Source organism: Oncorhynchus gorbuscha, linkage group LG09, assembly GCF_021184085.1.
Source record: "Oncorhynchus gorbuscha isolate QuinsamMale2020 ecotype Even-year linkage group LG09, OgorEven_v1.0, whole genome shotgun sequence".
Lineage (NCBI taxonomy): Eukaryota > Metazoa > Chordata > Actinopteri > Salmoniformes > Salmonidae > Oncorhynchus > Oncorhynchus gorbuscha.
In genome coordinates this window covers 37,479,982-37,506,392 of record NC_060181.1, presented here as the reverse complement: position 1 = coordinate 37,506,392, position 26,411 = coordinate 37,479,982, and the positions used below count along the sequence as shown (strand labels likewise).

Sequence of the window (26,411 nt, the reverse complement as noted above, 5' to 3'; positions counted from 1 at the left end):
AAGGGCTTTATAAATAAATGTGATCGATTGATTGTAATATTATTGTGGCAGATGGGACATCAAACAAACATGATGACAAAACAAAAAAACATATTAAAGTACTGAAAAAGCCTGTTAAAGAGATTTGGATGTTCATTCAATGAGATTCAATTTGCGAATATAAGTTGTATATGTGGTACATACTGCCACCTGGTGGCCAGAGTCATGTATAATCTATGGCTCTGTTTACGTTGTTGAATGTTGTTCCTTATACTATAGTTCATTATGTAATCTACGATATTATAGCACCATGCTCTCCTTGACCAGATATTATGTCCACTTAATTTATGAATGCCAATGTGATCCTGTCGATCTTGATCTTCAAGGTAATTTCTTATTTTATTGCAGTTTAAAGTACCTGTCATGGTTCAATACATGCTGTTACTTTATTGCCATTAGATTGAAGCAGAGTACAAATTCTAGCCATAATCTTGATGTTGCTAAAATAATTTGCTTCATTTGATATGAATCTTTTTTTTAAAAAAGAATCACATCATAAACATTGATACATTGAAATACACATTTGCTAATATTTTGAATTGAATTACTTTATTTTATTAAATCATTGGCTAATTGAAATATTTACACACTGATCAAACACTAACACAAATGTAGATACTGCTTGCTGGCCTGCCTGCACTAATACCCTCTAAAGATCAGTTGATCTTAGCAAATGTATAGGGTCATGCTACAGTGTATGGCTATATACAAGTACACATCCTTTAGTGCTTTTGGTCCTTCATACCTTATGTTGGACCATGTGATCATGCATTACACTTGAAGTATTCTACAAAATGCACAATATCACTGCTATAACCTATCTATTTCACTTTGACATAATACATTCATTTGTTGTTTAAAAAATAAAAAAGGATTAATATATTGATAGGCTACTACTGACTGATTATTTGAACTTTTGTCAGTATTGTGGGTTTCCAAAAACATTGCAATGGAATCAGATTTGTTTGAATTTGATTTGAGAAACTGAGATGACATTCAAGCCTTTTTATGCAGCTAGGCAATATGTGGTCTGCAGTTTGACAGTATTGTGCTATTTCCAGGCCAATATAAGTAGAATGTTTAAATTGCTCCTGTTACCAAACTTAAGAATTCAATGCCAAACATATTCAAAGCAAAATGGCAAGCTAATTCAACAAAACAACTTATATTTAAAAACACCTCTGCCATGTCAGAAAGCATGGAGTTGTTTACAATATGTGCCACCTCACTTATCAACAGCTACCTAAATACTAGTCTTTCTAGGAAGGAACCCTCTATTGGAGCATAGGAGGGAGTGGATGGAAAAGCAAACAGCAGGGGGGTGGCAATGAGTAGGCGAACAGGTCAAAAGTCTAAACCGCCTCAAGAGAACAAAAGCACAAGCTGGAACCATGTTAACCACGGAACACTGGTCAGTCTTGGACTGATGATGTAAACACACGTCTTCACAGTGGGGCCCATCAGGTTTCTGTGGGGTCGCTGTTTCTGTGACCCTCGTCTCAGGTCGATGATGTAGCTAAGTCCATATGGCTCCATATCAAGGTCACAAGGTTTCTATGGATTTATTTGGGCCAATACAGTCCACATTCTTACTCTACGCTTTCCGCCTCCAAGAGCCAATGGGTGACTGAGATCTTAAGTTGACTGTAACCGAATACAATACAACTTCATCCTCAACAATCAGACTCCTCCATAATCTCAATGACCACGGTTCGTTTTCCAGTGAGGATGAGGTTTCTGACCATCTTGTAGTCCAGAGACAGGACGTTCAGACCATTGACAGAGACCACAAACTGGCGCACCTGGAAAACAGACTTTGGTCAAATATTGTACGTACTGAATATAATTTATGATAGCTGCATATAGCAGAGGAAGACGTTTCTTGCGTACCCATCTAACAATATTGATTTGACAAAGCCATCAACCTGGAGGCACTGGAGCTGCTCTTTACACTACATGTCCCACAATGCCATGGTACTCACCTTCACTCCTACTGCTGCTGCAGGCCCACTGGGGTCCACTGCCTGGATGTGACATGGCCTACTCCCCCTGACCACAAATCCCCAGCCCACCGCATCACCCACAATCTGGAGGTAGATTGATCAGATTACTTAAAAATAAAATAGTCAGTAAAATCACAAATATAATGTACTCATGAAAAAGGTTATGGATTTGAATGATATTTGGTTGAGTTTCATGCTTTTGGTATGAATAAGAGATAACACTGTGGTAACGTACTGTAAATGTCCTCTTTATATATGGGCCTCCTGGTCTCTGCAGCTCCTCTGGACTCACTTGTCTCTTCAGCACTGTCAATGGAACAAACACTTAATTAGCAGGTTCTCAGTGTAATCATGAACAGTGGTGTTTATATTGAATCTGTATAGTAGATAGGACGTGATAGAGCTTTAGATGAAGACCAAAGAGACTCTTACCTGATTTGGGGTTTGACAGCACAGGTGAGGTAGGGGTAAGCGTGGGGCCTCTGTTATAATACCCACTGTTGCCACTACTAAGACTGTTATCATGCGCCCCAGACACCATCTTTCTTTCCTTGGATGGAGTGACTGAGAGGAGAAGAAGAATATATAGAGATATTGCACAGAGAGAACATATACATGTTGTATAATTGAGAGTGATTGACAAAGTGTACTGAGAGGAAAAAGCACTAATAATGAAAGGAAGCCATGTTATTCATTCTGAAATTTCATACACACATTCAGAACTGTTTACTGTGCTGTAGTATCTATAGTAGAACACATCAAACACACACCACACACCCCCCCCTGCCTCCCATTTCATATCTGAGTGTTTTGAAAGAACTAAGCGTCTGCTGTTAATCAAATATAGCCACACAATTTGCTGTATCAACACTCCCTGACCTGATTGATATCACAATAACACTTCCTGACAAGCTAATATTTATGTACCAGCCTATCCATGTAGCTATGGATACTGCACTTAGCTACATAACAATCACCAGCATACCATTATGATGGCACATAAAATAAAGGTAGAATTCACCCCCCGTCAAACTCAATGCGATAATGCTTTCATCCATGTTCTGTAGCTCTTCTAATTTATAGTTTAATATAATTGGACTGATCTATCTTTTGTCATCAATAAAATTGTTCTCAATCACTCCACAATAACAAATAAATGTGATCATTTAAAAATACTTAGTTGAGCCCAAGTACAAATGAAAACAGTTCCACATTTACTTGTGGACAATTCCAATATACCTAAACTCAACACTTTTCACATATTTGCCTCACATAATAAAAGTAGCCCTTACCAGCTGTCCGAGGTCCCATAATACAATTAAATTCACTTCAAAGGTTTGCCAGCCAAAGTGCCAAGTAACTTGGGAAGTTGCTGTCTAATATTTCTGATGCTGCAGTCAGCTATGGTGCTCCGGTGTAAATGTTAATGTTAACCCCCAGAAAGAGTAAACAGTCTAGGCTTGCTGGGAGGGAGGGAGAGGGAGGGAGGAGTTGAGGGATGCCTTGTTGCCAGGCTATCCCAGGGTAGGAGATAAGAGCTGAGAAAGGCATTGGGATCACTAATGCTCTAATGGAGGTAGGGACAGACACAGTGGAGTTTTCCACTGGTCACTGTGGTCAGGCAAGATGGAGTGGAATGACTGGACATTCTCTGTTACACATACGCACACATAAACACACACATACACACACATTCTCTGACATGGTATATGGATGAGAGACATGGACAGCAGGAAGGTTCAACATTATCAACAACAACAACATCCACAATGACATATAGGCAAACAAACTGCTGATAATGGCCTAGTGATAATGGCATTCTGTGAGATAAATCAAGAACATTCCTAGCTGTTGTCAGCATGAGGTATTTGCTTCTACAAATACAATATTCAACGTATTTACCCAATTATATAACAGGCCTATATATTAGCATTGGTCATTTGAAAACAAATAAGCTATCAGAAATTTAAGAGCAGTAGCAAATAGAACATAATAGGATCAAACGTACTTGTTTCTAGAAACAAAAGTGTCCATGAGTTTGCTGGGTGTCATTGAGGTCAATGAACCTGTTCAACCCCTTTTAAAACAATATGATACAGTGATTTTGCTGTATAGTTTACTATCACTGTCCTAGATTATGTGAACTATATCCAAGAGAAAGTTTATTGTATAATTCAATGACAAACCAAGATGATCATTGACCACACACCAACACTGAGTGCACCATAATCCGTAGTATAACATTAATGACCTCTATTCTGCAATAGCAATGTCTCTTTACCTTTTAGCAATGTGAGAGGAGAGACATACATCAAATCAAATGTCATTTCTCACATGCGCCGAATACAACATGCTTACTTACTAGCCCTTAACCAACAATGCAGTTCAAGAAATGGAGTTAAGAAAATATTTATTAAATTAACAAAAAAAAAGTTTTTTAAATATCAAATCAAAAAGTAACACAATAAAATGACATCAAAATAACGAGGCTATATACCAAGTAAATGTGCGTGGGTACAGGTTAATCTGTAGAGTGACTATGCATAGATAATAAACAGTGAGTAACAACAGTGTAAAAACAAGGGGGGGGGGGGTCATTTGATTAATTGTTCAGCAGTCTTATGGTTTGGGGGTAGAAGCTGTTAAGGAGCCTTTTTGGTCTTAGACTTGGTGCTCCGGTACCGCTTGCCGTGCTGTAGCAGAGAGAACAGTCTATGACTTGGGTGACTGGAGTCTTTGACAATTTTTTGGACCTTCCTCTGACATCGCCTAGTATATAGGTCCTGGATGTCAGGAAGCTTGGCCCCAGTGATGTACTGGGTCGTACGCACTACCCTCTGTAGCGCTTTACGGTCAGATGCCGAGCAGTTGCCATACCAGGCGGTGATGCAACCGGTCAGGATGCTCTTGATCAGGCCTGGGCAACTCCAATCCTCGGGGGCCTGATTGGTGTCACACTTTTGCCCCAGCCCCAGCTAACACACCTGATTCTAATAATCAACTAACCATGATCTTCAGTTAATAAAAATTCTATTAGTTTAAAGCAGGTGGGGGAAAAGTATGACACCAATCAAGCCCCCAATGACTCGAATTGCCCAGGCCTGCTCTTGATGGTGCAGCTGTAGAACCTTTTGAGGATCTGGGGACACATACCAAATATTTTCAGTCTCCTGAAGGGGAAAAGGTGTTGTCGTGCCCTATTCACAACTGTCTTGGTGTGTTTGGACCATGATAGTTCGTTGGTGATGTGGACACCAAGGAACTTGAAACTCTCAATCAGCTCCACTTCAGCCCCGTCAATGTTAATGGGAGCCTGTCCGGCCCTCCTTTCCTATAGAACACAATCAGCTCCTTTGTCTTGCTCACATTGAGGGAGAGGTTGTTGTCCTGGCACCCCACTGTATAGAGGTGAGTCATGATCAATAGGCCGATAAAGTCTGATATGGATGACACACTGCCTCTGGTATTTAGAAAACATACAGCTCAATAACTTTATATAGGCCTTATCTTACATACAGATGTACGATTTTCATTTGATCACTATACTGTTGCCTCAGCAGGAAATGCAAACTTGTAGGCTATTCAAGGTTTCAAAAAGCTTCTAAAGTTTGCAATGTCCACTTTAAAATGTCAGACTTGATTTGTCCTAATGAAAAATGCATCAACCCCTACAAAAACCTGTCCATGAATTATGATTGACATTTCTTGTTGCTGCAGGATTATTTTCCTTCTGTAACAAACGAGCACAAATTAAGCTCCTTCATCTGTAGACTTAGGGCTCAAGTCAATAAAACCCACATGTAGTGCAAAGCTCTTTCCCATTTGTCTCCAAATAAAATAACAGAATGTTCCTGGATATTATACTACTAATACTAACAGTTAGGCTCTGCTCAAAGATAGATGCCTCCGGAATTCCAGAAAGGGTAGTGTGTGAGTCACATAAGGCCACTGTTTTATAAAGTGCAGTAAGCTGTAAAGTATGTACTATGCTGTATGTGGACTAACGTCCTTCAAGGCATGTCACCGCATGTCAAGATGACCATAAAAGCCTGCACTGAACAGTGACAAAAATATAGACGATAAGCTAAGTTTAGAGAATTGCAAGATGACAGTACAGTCAACATGATAGTATTACCACGACTTACTGTTTATCAGCACATGTAATACATTTGAACCACAAATGTAGTTTAATTTGTCCTTGCTTTGTATCATGTGTAACAGAGTCCACCCTTGCTATAGGCCCACATGATAGCAATAGCAGGCACACAGTGTCATTTCAGTGCTTTTTTAAACATTTGCCATTTAAAGTCAGTTGACAGATGGTTGAAGTAATGAGACACTTTCCAAGAGACAATGGTTGGTCAGCTGGATGTAGTGTTGCAGTGCAGGGCTTGAGCAAAAGTGTTAACAATACCAGGGTTGGTGACCACTGTTACGGTGCTTTTTGTATTAGCCCCTTGTGGCTCACTTGGTAGAGCATGGTACTTGCAATGCTAGGGTTGTGGGTTTGATTCCCATGGGACCAGTAGAAAAATGTATGCACACACTACTGTAAGTTTCTGTGGATAAGTGTCTGCTAAATTACTAAAATGGACATGTATTACAGATAACATTGCCATCTACTGGCCATAGACAGACTACCAAACCACAACCATTTTGTTGATCATAATTATTGAGGACATCTAAATTTGTTTCTAACAATGGACAAGTTAAATAACAAGCAGTCCTGATCCAGCCAGATTATATTTGTAGTCGTACAGCAACAGTGCTGTAACAAAGAGCATATGACCGTAGGTTACACAGAAGTATAAATTATGACAGTACCACTATTCACCAGCAGAGACAGTATGTTTCAGCATGAGGAGTTCAAGAATCCCAATGCAGATGGTAGTAGATCATACTGTATTTTTATTTAAATTCAAATCAATGTCAGATTTAGACTTGGTCAATTATTTTCAAAAATACCTCTTTTTTAATCAAGCTGTCGACGCTACAGCACCAAAGTGCAAATTTGTTTAAAACGGCAATTTGCAGTTCCTACATTTTTTTACTTAAGAATTGATGATACAATTGAAGGCAGAAGTTTACATACACCTTACCCAAATACATTTACACTCACAATTCCTGACATTTAATCCTAGTAAAATTTCCCTGTTTTAGGTCAATTAGGATCACCACTTTATCTTAAGAATGTGAAATGTCAAAATAATTTACATTTACATTTAAGTCATTTAGCAGACGCTCTTATCCAGAGCGACTTACAAATTGGTGCATTCACCTAATAGTACAGAGAATGATTTAATTCAGCTTTCATTCTTTCATCACATTCCCAGTGGTTCAGGAGTTTACATACACTTAATTAGAATTTTGTAGCATTGACTTTAAATTGTTTAACTTGGGGCAAACGTTTCGGGTAGCATTCCACAAGCTTCCCACAATACGTTGGGTGTCACGCCCTGACCATAGTTTGCTTTGTATGTTTCTATGTTTTGTTTGGTCAGGGTGTGATCTGAGTGGGCATTCTATGCTCTATGTCTAGCTTGTCTGTTTCTGTGTTTGGCCTGATATGGTTCTCAATCAGAGGCAGGTGTTAGTCGTTGTCTCTGATTGGGAAACATATTTAGGTAGCCTGTTTTGTCATTGTGGGTGATTGTCTATGTTAGTAAATGTTGGTATATAGCGGCACGGTCGGTTTTCATTTATTGGTTTGTGTTCAGTGCTTTCTTTAATTAAAATATCACAATGAACACATACCACGCTTCATTTTGGTCCGCTTCTTAAAACGTTTGTGACATTGGGTGAATTTTGGCCCATTCCTCATGACCGAGCTGGTGTAACTGAGTCAGGTTTGTAGGCCTCCTTGATTGCACACACTTTCAGTTCTGCCCACAAATATTCTATGGGATTGAGGCAGGGATTTATGATGGCCACTCCAATACTTTGACTTTTGTCTTTAAGCCATTTTTCCACCTTTGGAAGTATGCTTGGGGTCATTATCCATTTGATGGCATAGCAGTCAGATGTCTTTTGTCCTTGTTTCATCTATATATAACTTTCTTCCCATACCTTTTTATATTTTTTTATTTTCCATAAACTCATCTTCAAAACACTCTCCTGCAACCCGCCTCACCAATTTATATAAAAAAGAAAAAGTATTATTTACCTCAAATCTGTAATCCTCCACAGAAGCTAGCCAGAAGCTAGTTAGCTTCTTTACTGGCTAATCGTTACTATTCCGCTAACCACGGTTTGTGGTCATCAGCTATCCTTTATCTTAAATCTATCGCCAGTTTTGTACGGCGCGGCTCGGACCGGAACTTACCGGACCTATTTTTCTCTCCATGTCCCCGGATTTCAACCGCAAGCTCTGGTCATTTAAACCTGGATCTCGCAGCTAGCTAGCTATCCATGTGACTATCGGTTTACGTCGATTCCGGAGCAAACATCAATTATTCCGGAGCTAGCCAGCTGAAGTGTTCCATCAGTCACTCCTGGGCTACAATCACCTATCCGGACCCGTTTTACTGCCAACACGGAGCCCCACCGGGCCTTCACAACTGGACTACCGACGTTATTATCCAGCTGGCTCCTCCGTCACGACGTTACCTGAACGCCCATCTGCGGTCTGCTAATCCTTGTCTTATCGGCTGCTATCTGAATACACCTATCGGACACATTTTTTTCTTTTTTTTTCTTCTTGTGCCTCTATAACTGTCAATTTTTTTGCGAATTGGATTGATCCCCTCTACCACACGTAACCACAGTCTTGTGGAGGTCTACAATTTTTTTCTGGGGTCTCGGCTGATTTCTTTTGATTTTCCCATGATGTCAAGCAAAGAGGCACTGAATTTGAAGATATGCTTTGAAATACATCCACATTTTTATTTTATTTTTTATAGCTCAAGCTAGTCATGTTCTAATAACTGCCATTATTTATTGTTAAGTCAACAAACAAGTGCCAACAGTAGTATAGCAAGACCCAGGAAAACCAAATACTCACTAGATGTCACATGATTCTAAAAACCAGTGATGGGGGAAAAAAATCAATACAGTTACATTTCGCTTTATTATTTTTGTACAATATTACATTGATATGACTCCAAGTATCGATTTGTACAAAACAATTATAGATTGTTCTCCATCTTCTTTTTAAATAGTGAGCCAAAATGTTTTCAGCCCCATTATTACCCTGACTGATCGTTTTCTCAGGCTCTTTTGTCTATCTGCAACAGATATACAGTGAATTCGGAAAGTATTCAGAACCCTTATTTCTCTCATCAATCTACACAAAATACCCCATAACGACAAAGCAAACATTTTTTTGCGTTTTTTTTTTGCAAATGTATAACAAATTAAAAACATAAATATCACATTTACATAAGTATTCAGACCCTTTACTCTGTACTTTGTTGAAGCACCTTTGGCAGTGATTACAGCCTCGACTCTTCTTGGGTTTGATGCTACAAGCTTGGCACACCTGTATTTGGGGAGTTTCTCCCATTCTTCTCTGCAGATCCTCTCAAGCTCTGTCATGTCACCAGGGGTATTTTCACAGTCCCCAAATGCAGAACAAATTCAAGAAAGTGTACAGGATTATATAGAGCCATTATTGCATCTCATATTGCTCAAATGAACAGAAACCCTGGTTTAAAAAATAAAGACAAAGCAACACCTCTTCCCTATTTGAACTAGATAGTTTGTGTGTATGTATTGGTATTGATATGTAGGCTACGTGTGCCTTTTGAAAATATTTTTTAATTGATGTAGTTCTGTCCTTGAGCGAGTTGTTCTTGTCTATTAATATTCTGTATTATGTCATGTTTCATGTTTTGTATGGACCCCAGTAAGAGTAGCTGCTGCTTTTGCAACAGCCAATGGGGATCCTAATAAAATACAAAATACCAAGTTGGATGGGGAGCATCGCTGTACAGCTATTTTCAGGTCTCTCCAGAGATGTTCGATTGGGTTCAAGTACGGGGTCTGGCTGGGCCATTCAAGTACATTCCCGAAGCCGCTACTGGGTTGTCTTGGCTGTGTGCTTAGGGTCGTTGTCCTGTTGGAAGGTAAACCATGACAACATTCTTACAGCATGATGCTGCCACCACCATGCTTCACCGCAGGGATGGTGCCAGGTTTCCTCCAAACGTCATGCTAGGCATTCAGGCCAAAAAGTTCAATCTTGGTTTCATCAGACCAGAGAATCTTGTTTCTCATGGTCTGAGAATCTTTAGGTGCCTTTTGGCAAACTCCAAGCGGGCTGTCATGTGCCTTTTACTGAGGAGTGGCTTCCGTCTGGCCACTCTACCGTAAAGGCCCATAGGGAAGCACAATTGGCTCAGCATCGTCCGGGTTAGGGGAGGGTTTGGCCGGAGTAGGCCATCATTGTAAATAAGAATTTGTTCTTAACTGACTTGCCTAGTTAAATAAAGGATACATTCAGAAATGTTTTTAAAAAGTGTGGAATGCTGCGGAAATGGTTGTCCTTCTGGAAGATTCTTCCATCTCCACAGAGAAACTCTGGAGCTCTGTCAGAGTGATCATCGGGTTCTTGGTCACCTCCCTGACAAAGGCCCTTCTCCCCGATTGCTCAGTTTGGCCTTGCGGCCAGCTTTAGGAAGAGTCTTGGTGGTTCCAAACTTCTACCATTTAAGAATGATGGAGGACACTGTATTATTGGGGACCTTCAATGCTGCAGAAATTTGTTGGTACCCTTCCCCAGATCTGTGCCTCGACACGGACAATTCCTTCGGCCTCAAATCAAATCAAATCAAAATTTATTTGTCACATACACATGGTTAGCAGATGTTAAATGCGAGTGTAGCGAAATGCTTGTGCTTCTAGTTCCGACAATGCAGTGATAACCAACAAGTAATCTAACTAACAATTCCAAAACTACTGTCTTATACACAGTGTAAGGGGATAAGGAACATGTACATAAGGATATATGAATGAGTGATGGTACAGAGCAGCATACAGTAGATGGTATCGAGTACAGTATATACATATGAGATGAGTGTGTAGACAAAGTAAACAAAGTGGCATAGTTAAAGTGGCTAGTGATACATGTGTTACATAAGGATGCAGTCGATGATGTAGAGTACAGTATATACATATGCATATGAGATGAATAATGTAGGGTAAGTAACATTATATAAGGTAGCATTGTTTAAAGTGGCTAGTGATATATTTACATCATTTCCCATCAATCCCCATTATTAAAATGGCTGGAGTTGGGTCAGTGTCAATGACAGTGTGTTGGCAGCAGCCACTCAATGTTAGTGGTGGCCGTTTAACAGTCTGATGGCCTTGAGATAGAAGCTGTTTTTCAGTCTCTAAAGATACTGTATGGCTTGGTTTTTGCTCTGACCTACACTGTCAACTGTGGGAACTTATATAGACAGTTGTGTGCCTTTCAAAATCATGTCTAATCAATTGAATTTACCACAGGTGGACTCCAATCAAGTTGTAGAAACATCTCAAGGATGATCAATGAAAACAGGATGCACCTGTGCACAATTTCGAGTCTCATAGCAAAGGGTCTTGAAATACATCCACATGCACACCTCCAATTGACTCATGATGTCAATTAGCCTATCAGAAGCTTCTAAAGCCATGACATAATTTTCTGGAATTTTCCAAGCTGTTTAAAGGCATAGTCAACTTAGTGTATGTAAACCTCTGACCCACTGGAATTGTGATACAGTGAAATAATCTGTCTGTAAACAATTGTTGTAAAATTACTTGTGTCATGCACAAAGTAGATGGCCTAACCAACTTGCCAAAACTATAGTTTGTTAACAAGAAATTTGTGGAGTGTCTGAAAAACAAGTTTTAATGACTCCAACCTAAGTGTAGACAAAATTCCGGCTTCAACTGTATGTTCTGAATGATTCATGAAGAATATAAATTAAATGCATCATGAACTTAGTTCAACTGGTGCACCCCATCAGAACCCAAAATATATGCTTTTTTTACTCCAATGTTTGTAAATAAAGTAAATGTAAACAAACACTATTGCCTCAAACTATGGTTATGTTTATAGTTTTATATCATGGATCGTCAGTCCTTGCATCCATAGCTAAGTCTATACATTTGAGTGGCTACATTTCTCTAGCTCCATCCCTTACCCTTTTACTGAAACAGTGACAGCGATCACGCTTTGTTATTGTTTCAACTGCTGATTGCCCCTTTAAGTCTTGCAGCACCTTACACCAGTATCTAGCAAAAATTGTCTCTCCCAAAAATATGCCCCCAAATTCACAAATCTTTTGAACGTGCACGTCAGATCATTCAATCATCGATTGGATGGAAAATATTTCAATTGCTACTGCAAGAGATCTGAATGGTTGTGTTCATTCTCCCCTCAATAAATCATTCAGAACTCAAGTTACCTTTCAAAACAGCAATGGTGGGTAGTTTGACCAGAAACTTGCAAAATATCCCACCGATAAGTTTAACTATAGAAAAATGGACAGATGAAAACATACGGGTGCCGAAAGCAGAAGAACAGAAGGGAAAATTCAAGACATACACTACATGACCAAAGGTATGTGGACACATGCTTGTCGACTATCTCATTCCAAAATCATGGACATTAATATGGAGTTGGTCCCGCCCTTTGCTGCTATAACAGCCTCCACTCTTCTGGGAAGTCTTTCCACTAGCTGTTGGAACATTGCTGCTGGAACTTGCTTCCATTCAGCCACGAGCATTAGTGAGGTTGGGCACTGATGTTGGGCGATTAGGCCTGGCTCGGCGTCGGCTTTCGAATTCATCCCAAAGGTGTTCGATGGGGTTGAGGTCAGGGCTCTGAGCAGGCCAGTCAAGTTCTTTGATACCAATCTCAACAAACCATTTCTGTATGGACCTCACTTTGTGCACGGATGCATTGACATGCTAAAACAGGAAAGGGTTTTCCCCAAACTGTTGTCAAATTTGGAAGCACAGAATCGTCTAGATGTCATTGTATGCTGTAGCATTAAGATTTCCCTTTACTGAAACTACGGGGCCTAGTCCGAACCATGAAAAACAGACCCAGACCATTATTCCTCCTCCACCAAACTTTACAGTTGACATTATGCATTCGGTCAGGAAGCATTCTCCTGGCATCCACCAGACCCAGATCCGTCCATCGGACTGTCCGATGGTGAAGCGTGATTCATCAGTCCAGCGAACGTGTTTCCACTGCTCCAGATGGCAGTGAGCTTTACACCATTCCAGCCGGCGCTTGGCATTGCCTATGGTGATCTTAGGCTTATGTGTGGCTGCTCGGCCATGGAAACCCATGTCATTAAGCTCCCGACAAACAGTTGTTGTGCTGACATTGCTTCCAGATGCAGTTTGGAACTCGGTAGTGAGTGTTGCAACCGAGGACAGACAATTTTTATGTGCTACACGCTCTTGGTGGTCCCATTCTGTGAGCTTGTGTGGACTATCACCTTATGGCTGAGCCATTGTTGCTCCTAGACGTTTCCACATCAAAATAATAGCATTTACAGTTGATTTACAGCTCTAGCAGGACACAATATTGACGAACTGACTTGTTGGAAAGGTGGCATCCTATTACAGTTGAAAGTTACTGAGCGAGTCAGTAAGGCCATTCTACTGCCAATGTTTGTCTATGGAGATTGCATGGCGGTGTGCTCAATTTTATACACTTATCAGCAACGGGTTTGGCTAAAATAGCCCAATACACTCATTTGAGAAGGTGTCCACATACTTTTGTATAGACAGTCTAGTGTATGTATCAGATTGTGTTTGCTTGCTAATGAACATTAAATGTTAACGTATTGATGCGAACTCATCAGCTATTTAAATGAACAGTTAAACCAGAGGTTTCAAACTCTTTGGCTTAACAATCTAATTGGGAATTCAGGAATGTGTCAATTATAAAGCCATGAACCATTTTTAAATACTGAATAGGAACCTAGAGGAGGACTGAAAATAGGGTGTGCTGTTTCCTTAAATAAAGATACTGTATTGCAAAACAGTGTTTTTATCCAGATACTGTATTTAAGGAAAGGGTGAATACCTAGTCAGTTGTACAACTGATATGTGTTATCTGCATTTAACCCAACCCCTTTGAATTAGAGAGGTGCGGGGGGCTGCCTTTATTGACATTCACGTCTTCGGCGCCCAGGGAACTGAAGGTTAACTGCCTTGCTCCAGGGGCAGAACAACAGATTTTTACCTTGTCAGCTCAGGAACTCAATCCAGCAAACTTTCAGTTATTTGCCCAATGCTCTAATGACTAGGCTACCAGATTTAGTGACAAGACATTATGTTTATTCAGTATAGATGGGAAAAACATTTTAGATTCATCTATCCTGAATAAATATAATGTCTCATCACTAAATATGGTAGCCTAGTGGTTAGAGCGGATATACAGTGCCTTGCGAAAGTATTCGGCCCCCTTGAACTTTGCGACCTTTTGCCACATTTCAGGCTTCAAACATAAAGATATAAAACTGTATTTTTTTGTGAAGAATCAACAACAAGTGGGACACAATCATGAAGTGGAACGACATTTATTGGATATTTCAAACTTTTTTAACAAATCAAAAACTGAAAAATTGGGCGTGCAAAATTATTCAGCCCCCTTAAGTTAATACTTTGTAGCGCCACCTTTTGCTGCGATTACAGCTGTAAGTCGCTTGGGGTATGTCTCTATCAGTTTTGCACATCGAGAGACTGAAAATTTTTTCCTATTCCTCCTTGCAAAACAGCTCAAGCTCAGTGAGGTTGGATGGAGAGCATTTGTGAACAGCAGTTTTCAGTTCATTCCACAGATTCTCGACTGGATTCAGGTCTGGACTTTGATTTGGCCATTCTAACACCTGGATATGTTTATTTTTTAACCATTCCATTGTAGATTTTGCGTTATGTTTTGGATCATTGTCTTGTTGGAAGACAAATCTCCATCCCAGTCTCAGGTCTTTTGCAGACTCCATCAGGTTTTCTTCCAGAATGGTCCTGTATTTGGCTCCAGCCATCTTCCCATCATTTTGAACCATCTTCCCTGTCCCTGCTGAAGAAAAGCAGGCCCAAACCATGATGCTGCCACCACCATGTTTGACAATGGGGATGGTGTGTTCAGGGTGTCGCTTTTACGCCAAACATAACGTTTTGCATTGTTGCCAAAAAGTTCAATTTTGGTTTCATCTGACCAGAGCACCTTCTTCCACATGTTTGGTGTGTCTCCCAGGTGGCAAACTTTAAACAACACTTTTTATGGATATCTTTAAGAAATGGCTTTCTTCTTGCCACTCTTCCATAAAGGCCTGATTTGTGCAATATACGACTGATTGTTGTCCTATGGACAGAGTCTCCCACCTCAGCTGTAGATCTCTGCAGTTCATCCAGAGTGATCATGGGCCTCTTGGCTGCATCTCTGATCAGTCTTCTCCTTGTATGAGCTGAACGTTTAGAAGGACGGCCAGTTCTTGGTAGATTTGCAGTGGTCTGATACTCCTTCCATTTCAATATTATTGCTTGCACAGTGCTCCTTGGGATGTTTAAAGCTTGGGAAATCTTTTTGTATCCAAATCCGGCATTAAACTTCTTCACAACAGTATCTCGGACCTGCCTGGTGTGTTCCTTGTTCTTCATGATGCTCTCTGCACTTTTAACAGACCTCTGAGACTATCACAGTGCAGGTGCATTTATACGGAGACTTGATTACACACAGGTGGATTGTATTTATCATCATTAGTCATTTAGGTCAACATTGGATCATTCAGAGATCCTCACTGAACTTCTGGAGAGTTTACTGCACTGAAAGTAAAGGGGCTGAATAATTTTGCACGCCCAATTTTTCAGTTTTTGATTTGTTAAAAAAGTTTGAAGTATCCAATAAATGTCGTTCCACTTCATGATTGTGTCCAACTTGTTGTTGATTCTTCACAAAAATATACAGTTTTATATCTTTGTTTGAAGCCTGAAATGTGGCAAAAGGTCGCAAAGTTCAAGGGGGCCGAATACTTTCGCAAGGCACTGTGTGTGTTTTATTCAATTTAAATAGAGGAATGTTCTTCCCCTTCCTCCAATGACATTCAAGGTCCTAAAAACTGATACAGTATAACATATTTTTTAATCCCACAAATGGTTAAGATTAGAATTGGCAGTAGGGTTATGTGATTTTAGATATGTGGTTAAGGGACCCTCTTCTACTATGTACCTTGAGAATCACAAAGCACAAAAGCGCAAACATATCCCATGGCATCATGGATGTGGTAGTTTTGAAGGGCAGTGCATTAGAGGACAAACCTAACGTACAGTAGTTCTTGTGCTTTTACCCATTACCAATCCATAGAAAGGTCATTTGGGGGAAGCATGTTTGGCATACCTTTTGAAGTCTGTATCCAAAATGACTACTGAGAAAGAATGAATTCAATTGGGGAAATTAGTGACATTTTGGCCTTCATTGTTGTAGTGTCTAAAGGAAGGACTGGGTAAGGCCAAAATCTAACAAATTTCCCAAATTCAATAATTATTTGGGAAACAGAGTTCAAAGGTACGCCAAACATCCTTCCCCAAAATGACCTTTCTATGGATTTCATTTCTTGAATATCCAAAACAAAGTAAAAATCTTTGGGCCAATCTCATATGGAATCACCCGATGAACAATACTAATTCCATGCGGAGACATGTCTTTTGAAGCTGCTTATTGTGCAGAGCATAGAGACAGCCTCAAACCTGTCAGCCTTTCAAGGAGCAAACTGCCAACGCTCACAATTCTCAAACTTGTGAACTATGGCTTGGCCTTCAAAATACAATAAATTAATAATACCCCTCAACCGGCCTCTCAGCATGCAGTACAAGAAGTTCAAATATGTTTTTTTTTAGTTACATTACATTGTTTGAACTACAGTTGAAGTTGGAAGTTTAGCCAAATACATTTAAACTTAGTTTTTCATAATTCCTGACATTTAGTAAAAATTCCCTGTCTTGGGTCAGTTAGTATCACCACTTTTAAAAATGTGAAATGCCAGAATAATAGTAGTGATTTTATTTCAGCTTTTATTTCTTTCATCACATTCCCAGTGAGTCAGAAGTTTACATACACTCTCAATTAGAATTTGGTAACATTGCCTTTAAATTGTTTAACGGGTCAAATGTTTCGGGTAGCCTTTCACAAGCTTCCCACAATAAGTTGGGTGAATTTTGGCCCATTCCTCCTGACAGAGCTGGTGTAACTGAGTCAGGTTTGTAGGCCTCCTTGCTCGCACACGCTTTTTCAGTTCTGCCCACAAATTTTCTATGGGATTGAGGTCAGGGCTTTGTGATGCCCACTCCGATTCCTTGACTTTGTTGTCCTTAAGCCATTTGGAAGTATGCTTGGGGTCATTGTCCATTTGGAAGACCCATTTGCGACCAAGCTTTAACTTCCTGACTGATGTCTTGAGATGTTGCTTCAATATATCCACATAATTTTCCTACCTCATGATGCCATCTATTTTGTGAAGTGAACCAGTCCCTCCTGCAGCAAAGCACCTCCACAACATGATGCTGCCACCCCCGTGCGTCACGGTTGGGATGGTGTTCTTCGGCTTGCAAGCCTCCCCCGTTTTCCTCCAGACATAACGATAGTCATTACGGCCAAACAGTTCTAAATCAAATGTATTTATAAAGCCCTTCTTACATCAGCTGATATCTGTCACATTCTGACCCTAGTTATTGTGTTAATTGTTGTTTTAGTTGGTCAGGACGTGAGTTGGGTGGACTTTCTATGTTTTGTGTGTCTAGGTTGTTTTTCTGTGTTCGGCCTAGTATGATTCTCAGAGGCAGGTGTCGTTAGTTGTCTCTGATTGAGAATCATACTTAGGTAGCCTGGGTTTCACTGTTGTTTTGTGGGTGATTTGTTTCCGTGTCTGTTTGTTTCACCACACAGGACTGTTTCGGTTTTCACATTTATTGTTTTGTATTTTTGTAGTGTTCTCGGTTATCGTCTTTATTAAAGATGTTTAACACTAACCACGCTGCATTTTGGTCCCCCTCTCCTTCAGAGGAAGAAAACTGTTACAATATCTCAGTGCTGTACAGAAACCCAGCCTAAAACCCCAAACAGCAAGCAATGAAGGTGTAGAAGCACGGTGGCTTGGAAAAACTCTCTAGAAAGGCCAGAACCTAGGAAGAAACCTAGAGATGAACCAGGCTATGAGGGGTGGCCAGTCTTCTGGCTGTGCCGGGTGGAGATTATAACAGTACATGACCAAGATGTTCAAACATTCATAGATGACCAGCAGGGTCAAATAATAATAATCACAGTGGATGTCGAGGGTGTAACAGGTCAGCACCTCAGGAGTAAATATCAGTTGGATTTTTATAGCCGATCGTTCAGAGTATCTCTACCACTCCAGTTGTCTTTAGAAAGTTGAAAACAGCAGGTCTGGGACAGGTAGCACGTTGATGACCAGGTCAGGATTCCATAGCCGCAGGCAGAACAGTTGAAACTGGGGCTCCGAGAGAGAGAGAGAAAGAAATAAAGAGGGAAAGAGAGAATTAGAGAGAGCATACTTAAATTCACACAAGACACTGGATAAGACAGGAGAAATATTCCAGATATAGCAGACTGACCCTAGCCCCCCGTGTCACGAACGTCGTCAGGACAATGACCGGACCAAGGTGCAGTATGGTGAGCGTACATTTTCCTTTATTTAGAATGTCGCCAACAAAACAAGCAACACCACAAACGAACGTGCAGCTTCCAAGGGCTGTACAGACCACTAACAAAGATAACTACCCACAACTAAAGTGGAAAAACAGGCTGCCTAAGTATGATTTGCAATCAGACAACGTTTGACAGCTGTCCCTGTTTTGAGAACCATACCCGGCCACAACATAGAAACAGAAAACATAGAATGCCCACCCCACATAACACCCTGACCTAACCAAATAGAGAATAAAGCGGCTCTCTAAGGTCAGGGCGTGACATCCCGACACAAACTACTGCAGCATAAATACTGGAGGCTGAGACAGAAGTGGTCGGGAGACACTGTGGCCCCATCCGACGATACCCCCGGACAGGGACAAACAGGCAGGATATAATCCCACCCACTTTGCCAAAGCACACCACTAGAAGGATATCTTCAACCACCAACTTACCATCCTGAGACAAGGCCGAGTATAGCCCACAAAGATCTCACCACGGCACAACCCAAGGGGGGGCGCCAACCCAGACAGGAATATCGCAGCAGTGACTAAACCCACTCAAGTGACACACCCCTCCTAGGGATGGTATGGAAGAGCACCAGTAAGCCAGTGACTCAGCCCCTGTAATAGGGTTAGAGGCAGAGAATCCCAGTGGAGAGAGGGGAATCGGCCAGGCAGAGACAGAAGGGGCGGTTCGTTGCTTCAGTGCCTTTCCGTTCACTTTCACACTCCTGGGCCAGACTACACATAATCAGAAGAACCTACTGAAGAGATGAGTCTTCAATGAAGACTTAAAGGTTGAGACCGAGTCTGCGTCTCTCACATAGGTAGGCAGACCATTCCATAAAAATGGAGCTCTATAGGAGAAAGCCCTGCCTCCAGCTGTTTGCTTAGAAATTCTAGGGACAGTTAGGAGGCCTGTGTCTTGTGACCGTAGCATACGTGTACGGCAGGACCAAATAGGTAGGAGCAAGCCCATGTAATGCTTTGTTGGTTAGCAGTAAAACCTTAAAATCAGCCCTTGCCGTAACAGGAAGCCGGTGTAGAGAGGCTAGCACTGGAGTAATATAATCACATTTTTTGGTTCTAGTCAAGATACTAGCAGCCGTGTTTAGCACTAACTGAAGTTTATTGAGTGCTTTATCCGGGTAGCCGGAAAGTAGAGCATTCCAGTAGTCTAACCTAGAAGTGACAAAAGCATGGATTAATTTTTCTGCATAATTTTGGGACAGAAAGTTTCTGATTTTTGCAATGTTAATCTCTAGGAGACAGAACGCACTTCCTTCCTGAGCGGTATGACAGCTGCGTGGTCCCATGGTCTTCATACTTGCGTACTATTGTTTGTACAGATGAGCGTGGTACATTCAGACGTTTGGAAATTGGTCTACAATTTTTTTTTTCTGAGGTCTTGGCTGATTTCTTTTGATTTTCCCATGATGTCAAGCAAAGAGGCACTGATTTTGAAGGTAGGCCTTGAAATACATCCACAGGTACACCTCCAATTGACTCAAATTATGTCAATTAGCCTATCAAAAGCTTCTGAAGCCATGACAATTTTCGGGAATTCTCCAAGCTGTTTAAAGGCACAATCAACTTAGTGTATGTAAACTTCTGACCCACTGGAATTGTGATACAGTGAATTATAAGTGAAATAATTTATCTGTAAACAATTGTTGGAAAAATTACTTGTGTCATGCACAAAGTAGATGTCCTAACCGTCTTGCCAAAACTATAGTTTGTTAACAAGAAATTTGCGGAGAGGTTGAAAAACTAGTTTTAATGACTCCAACCTAAGTGTATGTAAACTTCCGACTTCAACTGTAGGTCAATGGTCTTACATTAGTGGGCTGTGTGGTCACAATTCTACGCAACTCGCCACTACACACTGAGCAATAAACAACATGAATAAGGTAAAACAGTCAAATATTACATCTGTCCATAGGCTATGTGATATTAGTATTATGAGGAACAATTCTACTGATGCTCTGGTTTTTGTGTCACTGTTTCTTTGGACTAATCACAATTTTGTATGAGTGTACCTACACGTGGCTGGCATCTTTTGGATTTTGGAAAAAAAGAGAGGTTCATTTGGCTCTTAGACTTGGCCGAGGCTTTAAGAAGGGAGGGGATGTTGATTTTGTCTGCTACCGACTTGTCCACTGTGGTTCTGCCACTTGTACTAGGCGAAACATCTCAGCCTTTCCCCGCAGACCCAAATCTAGAAGCTGGCGGGAAGCTAGCAGTCAAGCAAGATTTGGTTCTTTTATATGATTAGTCTCCTGTAAACATTACATGGAATACATATTCCAAGAAAAGGGTAACATACACACATATACAATGCTGTCTTTAAAAGGACAGTCCACTTTGAAATCATAACGTTTGCAGACCTCAAAAGTAGTCTCATTATGATTCCAATGTTTGCGTAGATCCAGCTACATTCCCCCCACAAAATAGATGGATAAGCACCAAATAAAATCATTTTTTCCATTCACTTTAATCACTTTAACTGAGGCATTTGGACCTAGCTGAACTGTCTGGTTGACCTTTGCTGGGATTAGCTGACAGACACCATCATTGTCAGAAAGAAACCCAATGGCATCAATAAGGTACACTGGCTAATAAAGATCAGAGAAATGCCTCATAGGCTGACAGTAATCTTTACGTTGTTACAGGTGAACACTGTGTGTGGTGTGTGTGTGTGGTAGGGCAAATATTTACAAACTTTGTCCAAAGTGCAGTGGTGTGCTCTTTCACATTGTTTGAGAGCAATGTCAGCACAAGCTTATTTGAGTATACTCTTGACCTGACTTCCTATAACCATATTACTGTCAATTTTATTCCTGGGCAATTCTTAATATGTTCAATTAATCTAGAGTAGCAAAAATGTTTCCTTTTAGGTCTGTCATAGTGGGTGACACTTTTGACTGTACAAAGACTGAAGCAGGGTGGGTCTTGAGCAATACTGCAGGATTCTCTGGTCAAAAATGGCAAGATAGCGTTGTTAGAAACCATATCCAATAAGTGTCCTTATTGTAAAGTTAGCCAACCAGAGCCTGAGGGGGAACGAGACTGTATCCAATCCAAGACAGTCTGTCATTTTAGTCCGTGTCGGAAGTTGAATGAAGCCCTTTTTCAGAGAATGAGAGAGAGGGAAAGAAAATGTTGAATTAATCTGGTTCCCAGTTGACATGGAAGTTGAAACCCTATCCAATCCAACTTCCTGTAGGATCAGAGAGGTAAGCATAGCTCCATGTAGCAGAGGTTCACGGTCCAATCAAATTGTTCCATGGCCATGCCAGATAATGCTGCAGAGGCCTAATAGCTTAATTAGACAGGACAAGCTTTAAGTCTTAATGCTGTGTCATTCAACAGCTACCCATGACTCCCTAAGCCTCCAACGGCTGAATAAAAAAACACTGATTCATAAATATTTCATAACGTCAGTGTACATTTTAGGGAGTGGATGCCCTCAAGCAAAGGTTGTCCTGATTAGTTTCAAAACAGTAAAGCAGTGACAGAGAGGCTCCTGTAAAGAGCTTGACTGCCATAAAAATACAGATTTCTGAGTATTGGTAACATTGCCGTCTTTATAATTCTGTGAATCAGAGCCCATGCGAAATGAATGGAATATAACATTGTGTACTGTACTGTATGTCAGCATGCACTGAAAGATGCCCCTGTGGGCGGGTTGAACCCTCTATACTTCTGGGACAGCCTTGAGAGGAGCATTGAGTAACTGTTCCCTTTGCATTGTGACATCCCCCTTTGACTCAGTAAACAGAACAGAATGATCGGTAAACTATACAGAATGGGGAGTATTTGTTGTCGTAAATGAAATCAGGGCCTCATACCTAAAAAGGTATGTGTTACACTGTCAACATCACACAGGCAATTACAAAGGGCAAGTGAAGTTCTTTTCCATGCATTTTCAAAACATATTTCAATAAGGTGTCAATTTCAAGTCAAATCCCTAGCACCACAAGTAGAGGTCGACAAAGGGACACATGCCATATCTGACATATAGTAGAGGTATAGCTGTTATCTGAATCACTCTGTGCGCTCACCACCCATGCAAGGGTGTAGATATTTTGAGGGGTATATGGAGGGGTATTTTGAAAACACAGTGTAAGTGGAAGGATAAGTGAAAGGCCCCCCATCGTGAAAACAGCTTACTTCCTGCATTTCAACACATTTTGCCATGGGGCAGTTTAATAATGCTATTCTACACATTGTGTCATGAATCTGAGAGACAATTTTGCAGTTTCAAAGCAAATTCTGGGGCAGGGATTAAAATCTTCTGTTTTATAGCTCATCTCATGCTATTCTTCCCATGTTGCCAAGATGATGAGGGTAAATGTTGCAGTTTTAAAGTAACTGTCCTGTGAAAATCTCACTTAGTAGTTAATATTCTTTTAACTCATACCCAAGTAATGTTGTTGACTCATCCTATACTCATATTTGTGGCCACAGCATAAATAGGAGAAAAAAACCTCTTTAAAAAAAAAAACCCACCTCAAACTTGTATCTCAAACATGCTGTTAAAAAATGCTTGCTATGTCCTTATAGAGGAGGATGATTTGGCCAATCACCGTTCTACTCGCAGGAATATTTTGTATGACCGGTATACCCTCACACTATTCTGTTGTTGGGGTACGCCCACACCATTCCAACACAGAAAAGCTGCTGTAATTAACTATAGGTCATATTTCAAAGAAATCTGCAAACACTGGACAGTTACTTTAAAGGTTGGCAAAAACGCAAAAATAACCGCTTTAAACTGTATAACTGATGAATGCACCACCATACCAGGCAATTTGATGATTAAAACTCTAATTAAATTAATGAATAAGACATTTGGCAACAGAAGTGCCATTTCTTACCAATCTCTACGGCTTCCGTCCAAAAACAAATCCTGTGAAATGACATCAAGACATACTGGAGGAGTTACTGGCTAGCTACAAGTGGCTAGCTTAGTTAACATATTAGCTACGTTGGTCGTGGAACACATGACCAAAATCACACATCGATGAACTACCAAAGGCACATCCCATTTATTTTGTTCGTGCCCAAAGTAAACTGTTAAAGCAATTGTTTCCCGCAATTATATACATGTTGACATTGCTAATGACATGTCCCTATACTATCTGGGTTGTTCTGACCTCCAAGCCCCCCCCCCCCCCTATATATCATTGGGGGGGGGGGGGACACACCCATCCTCATGGCAATTTCATCTATGCTCCCAAGGCCTTTTCCAAGCAAGTTCTTGGGGTGGTGTTTTCTCAAATTTGGCAGCTACATGATTTTACAGCTGTCATTTCAACATAAACTGTAGTAGAGAAAGTTGTTTTTATAAAAACCCACCCCCTTCTCTCTCTGAGCGCCTCTCTCTCTCTCTCCCTCTGTCATTGCGCGAGTCGAGTGAACCCACAGTTTAGTGCTGACTATGGTTTACAGAACATCTGCCAGCAGCACCATTGTACCACAGTGCAGCTGTCACCATTACTTAATCCGCTTTGGTTTGCAGCAAAAAGCAAATTGAGCAAGACAACTCAACAGCGCTGAACCCCTGTGCCCTGGTCATCGATTCAGAACGGTCAGGGGTGGACTTTGCCCACAATTTTTGGACTCTTTTGGGGAATGCTAAAGAGGAGGATACGCTATTTGGAACATGTTACTGGGAAAATTGGTACGGTAAAGTTGTTGCATAATTGTTGTATCCTGAAATGTAGTCTTGAAATTCTTGGATTTCTTTTGGACAACCTGACAAAATGCTAAATGCGTCCTTGCAACATATTGATAGGTGTAGTGAAGAAATTGTACTTTGAATCTTATTGACAGGCGTCCAGATCTTGCAAGATGGCTATTAGTAAACGTATGTAATTATTCATCCTATTCATTAATATATTGTCTTCAACGAAAATAAACAATTCATTAATAGCCTAATTGTCGGTAGGCTACGCCTAAGTTGTCGATGGGCTACAGTCTGTAAATAGTGGCACACGCACTTGTTTACCCGGGCAAGTAAACAAGCTAATTGGCTAATGATTAATCTTTTGAACAGTCATGTACTGTAAGGCTCCATTCTGTTCTGTGACGAATTGTTCTTCATTCATTTTAAATGGTGCCAGCTATTATTCGAACGTTTCAACCGAAACGGAATAGGCAGGCCTGTGTCAGATGTATCAGTTTAACTGCAACAGTTCGGATGAACTTGAAACAATATTATCGCAAATGAGTGACAGGAATCGTCTGTTCAGATTGATTAGCCTATAATTAATCACATTCATTTAAGTCTTCTCTTAATGTACTTCTCTTAATTTACTCAGCATCTTATTGAGATGTTTATTTATTTATCCCCACCAGCAAATGTCACATATAAACATATTTGTTTCAATAGCCCAGTAAAAAATAAATAATAATCTAAATAAATACACCTGGTGGTCTATACAAAGATCAAATTACCTCGTTCAAAATACCAGAACATGTGGGGTAGTTTTTAAAAAGCAACATTTGTGTAGCAAATTTTGTTTCTTTTTAAAAACTACCCCACATGTTCTTGTATTTTGAACGAGGTAATTTGATCCTTGTATTTTGCCATGATAATCACGTTTTTATACCTAAATTCAGATGTTCCGTTCTCCATTAGGAAAACAAACCTCTCTTCAAACTGCGTCAATCCGTGGGCTGTTTATGGAATAATAAAAGACAACCACTTGTTGTGATGAATTTAAAGGAGTATTTCAAGCTAAACAAATATTATGTTCCTCTCTTCAATGATTGTTGAATCATATTTCAAGCTCAACACATACAGTACATACTCTAGTAACAAAATTTTTGCCAAAATGATGGCGCTATGGTTAGACCAGAGTCAAATATAGGCTGTAGGTCAAATAGTTATTAGCCTATTTGAGGTGCACTTGATTTTGCTGTAAATGTGCACTTTTGGGACTATTCCATTGATGACATTTTACAGTGTAAGATAAATCATGCTCAGCTTGAGTATTTGAATGTAGTTGACATCGACCAGTATACAAATATCTAAGTTGTCACAGTACCTACCTATAACTGGTACTTTCGCGCTAGTTGAAAATTATTTTTGGATCTGTTTGAATTCATCAGGTGGAATACCTCATGGTCTAGGCTTGACTCCTTGATTCTGATGTTGTATGAACAGCTTTAGGATGACATCTATCTCTTCTTCTCAGCTAGTTGTTCTCTTCGCACTCCTTACGGGATCCAGTGTTAGTGTGGCATATGTCTTTCAAGCAAGTCGACCTGGAGAAGATGCAGGATCTCCGCCACAAACCAAAAGTGAGAAATACATCTCTGTGTTGACATCTGGCCTTTCCTTGGCTAATAATGCTTTCATTGCAGTAGAGTAAAATAGAGAATATATAACTGTTTTGTCCCTTCAAAGATGGAAATTGTTCTTTGGCATCACCACTGTTCATTTTCTTCCATATTGCACCTTTTTTCTGGAACTGTAGTAACCCAATATTTAAGATTGACGTTACATTTCCTTCAGCTTGATCACCTTTTGCCTTTGTCTTGTCATAATGCCATAGCTTATTATGTGCAACACACTAGCTGTGTTTACCAGGCTACATTTTCAATGCACTGACGTATTTTCTAGTGAATGTGGTATCCATACGAGGACACGTCCATGGAAGTTGAGTCAGAGTCACTTGGAGTTGGCGTGTCTCTTTAGCATTGTGTAAT

The 26,411-nt window shown here is 40.3% G+C and overlaps 2 protein-coding genes across 9 annotated transcripts in view; one reads left to right on the top strand and one right to left on the bottom strand.

Annotated features, from left to right (window-relative positions):
• Positions 1–359: 359 nt before the first annotated feature.
• Positions 360–26,381, bottom strand: LOC124043505 (DEP domain-containing mTOR-interacting protein-like). 7 transcript variants are annotated; one of them, XM_046362168.1, is made up of 6 exons: positions 25,821–26,380; positions 18,338–18,493; positions 2,475–2,606; positions 2,278–2,348; positions 2,022–2,126; positions 360–1,841 (listed from the first exon to the last, which is right to left on the bottom strand). In XM_046362168.1, exons 3-6 carry the CDS (start codon positions 2,581–2,583, stop codon positions 1,713–1,715), a joined length of 414 nt encoding a protein of 137 aa, XP_046218124.1. In that variant the 5' UTR covers positions 2,584–2,606; positions 18,338–18,493; positions 25,821–26,380; the 3' UTR covers positions 360–1,712. The 7 variants fall into 7 exon arrangements, with proteins under 7 accessions (XP_046218124.1, XP_046218126.1, XP_046218128.1 ...); XM_046362170.1 differs by lacking the exon at positions 25,821–26,380 and adding an exon at positions 25,752–25,775; XM_046362172.1 differs by lacking the exon at positions 18,338–18,493 and having other exon boundaries at positions 25,821–26,381.
• LOC124043504 (ectonucleotide pyrophosphatase/phosphodiesterase family member 2-like) overlaps positions 24,073–26,411 on the top strand; it is a 40,497-nt gene continuing 38,158 nt past the window's right edge. The window contains exons 1-2 of one of the 2 annotated variants that reach the window (XM_046362163.1): positions 24,073–24,378; positions 25,898–26,003. In XM_046362163.1, coding sequence (XP_046218119.1) covers positions 24,361–24,378; positions 25,898–26,003 — 124 coding nt within the window. In that variant the 5' untranslated portion in view covers positions 24,073–24,360. The remainder of the gene's footprint in view (positions 24,379–25,897; positions 26,004–26,411) is intronic. The other variant, XM_046362164.1, reaches the window with a different exon arrangement.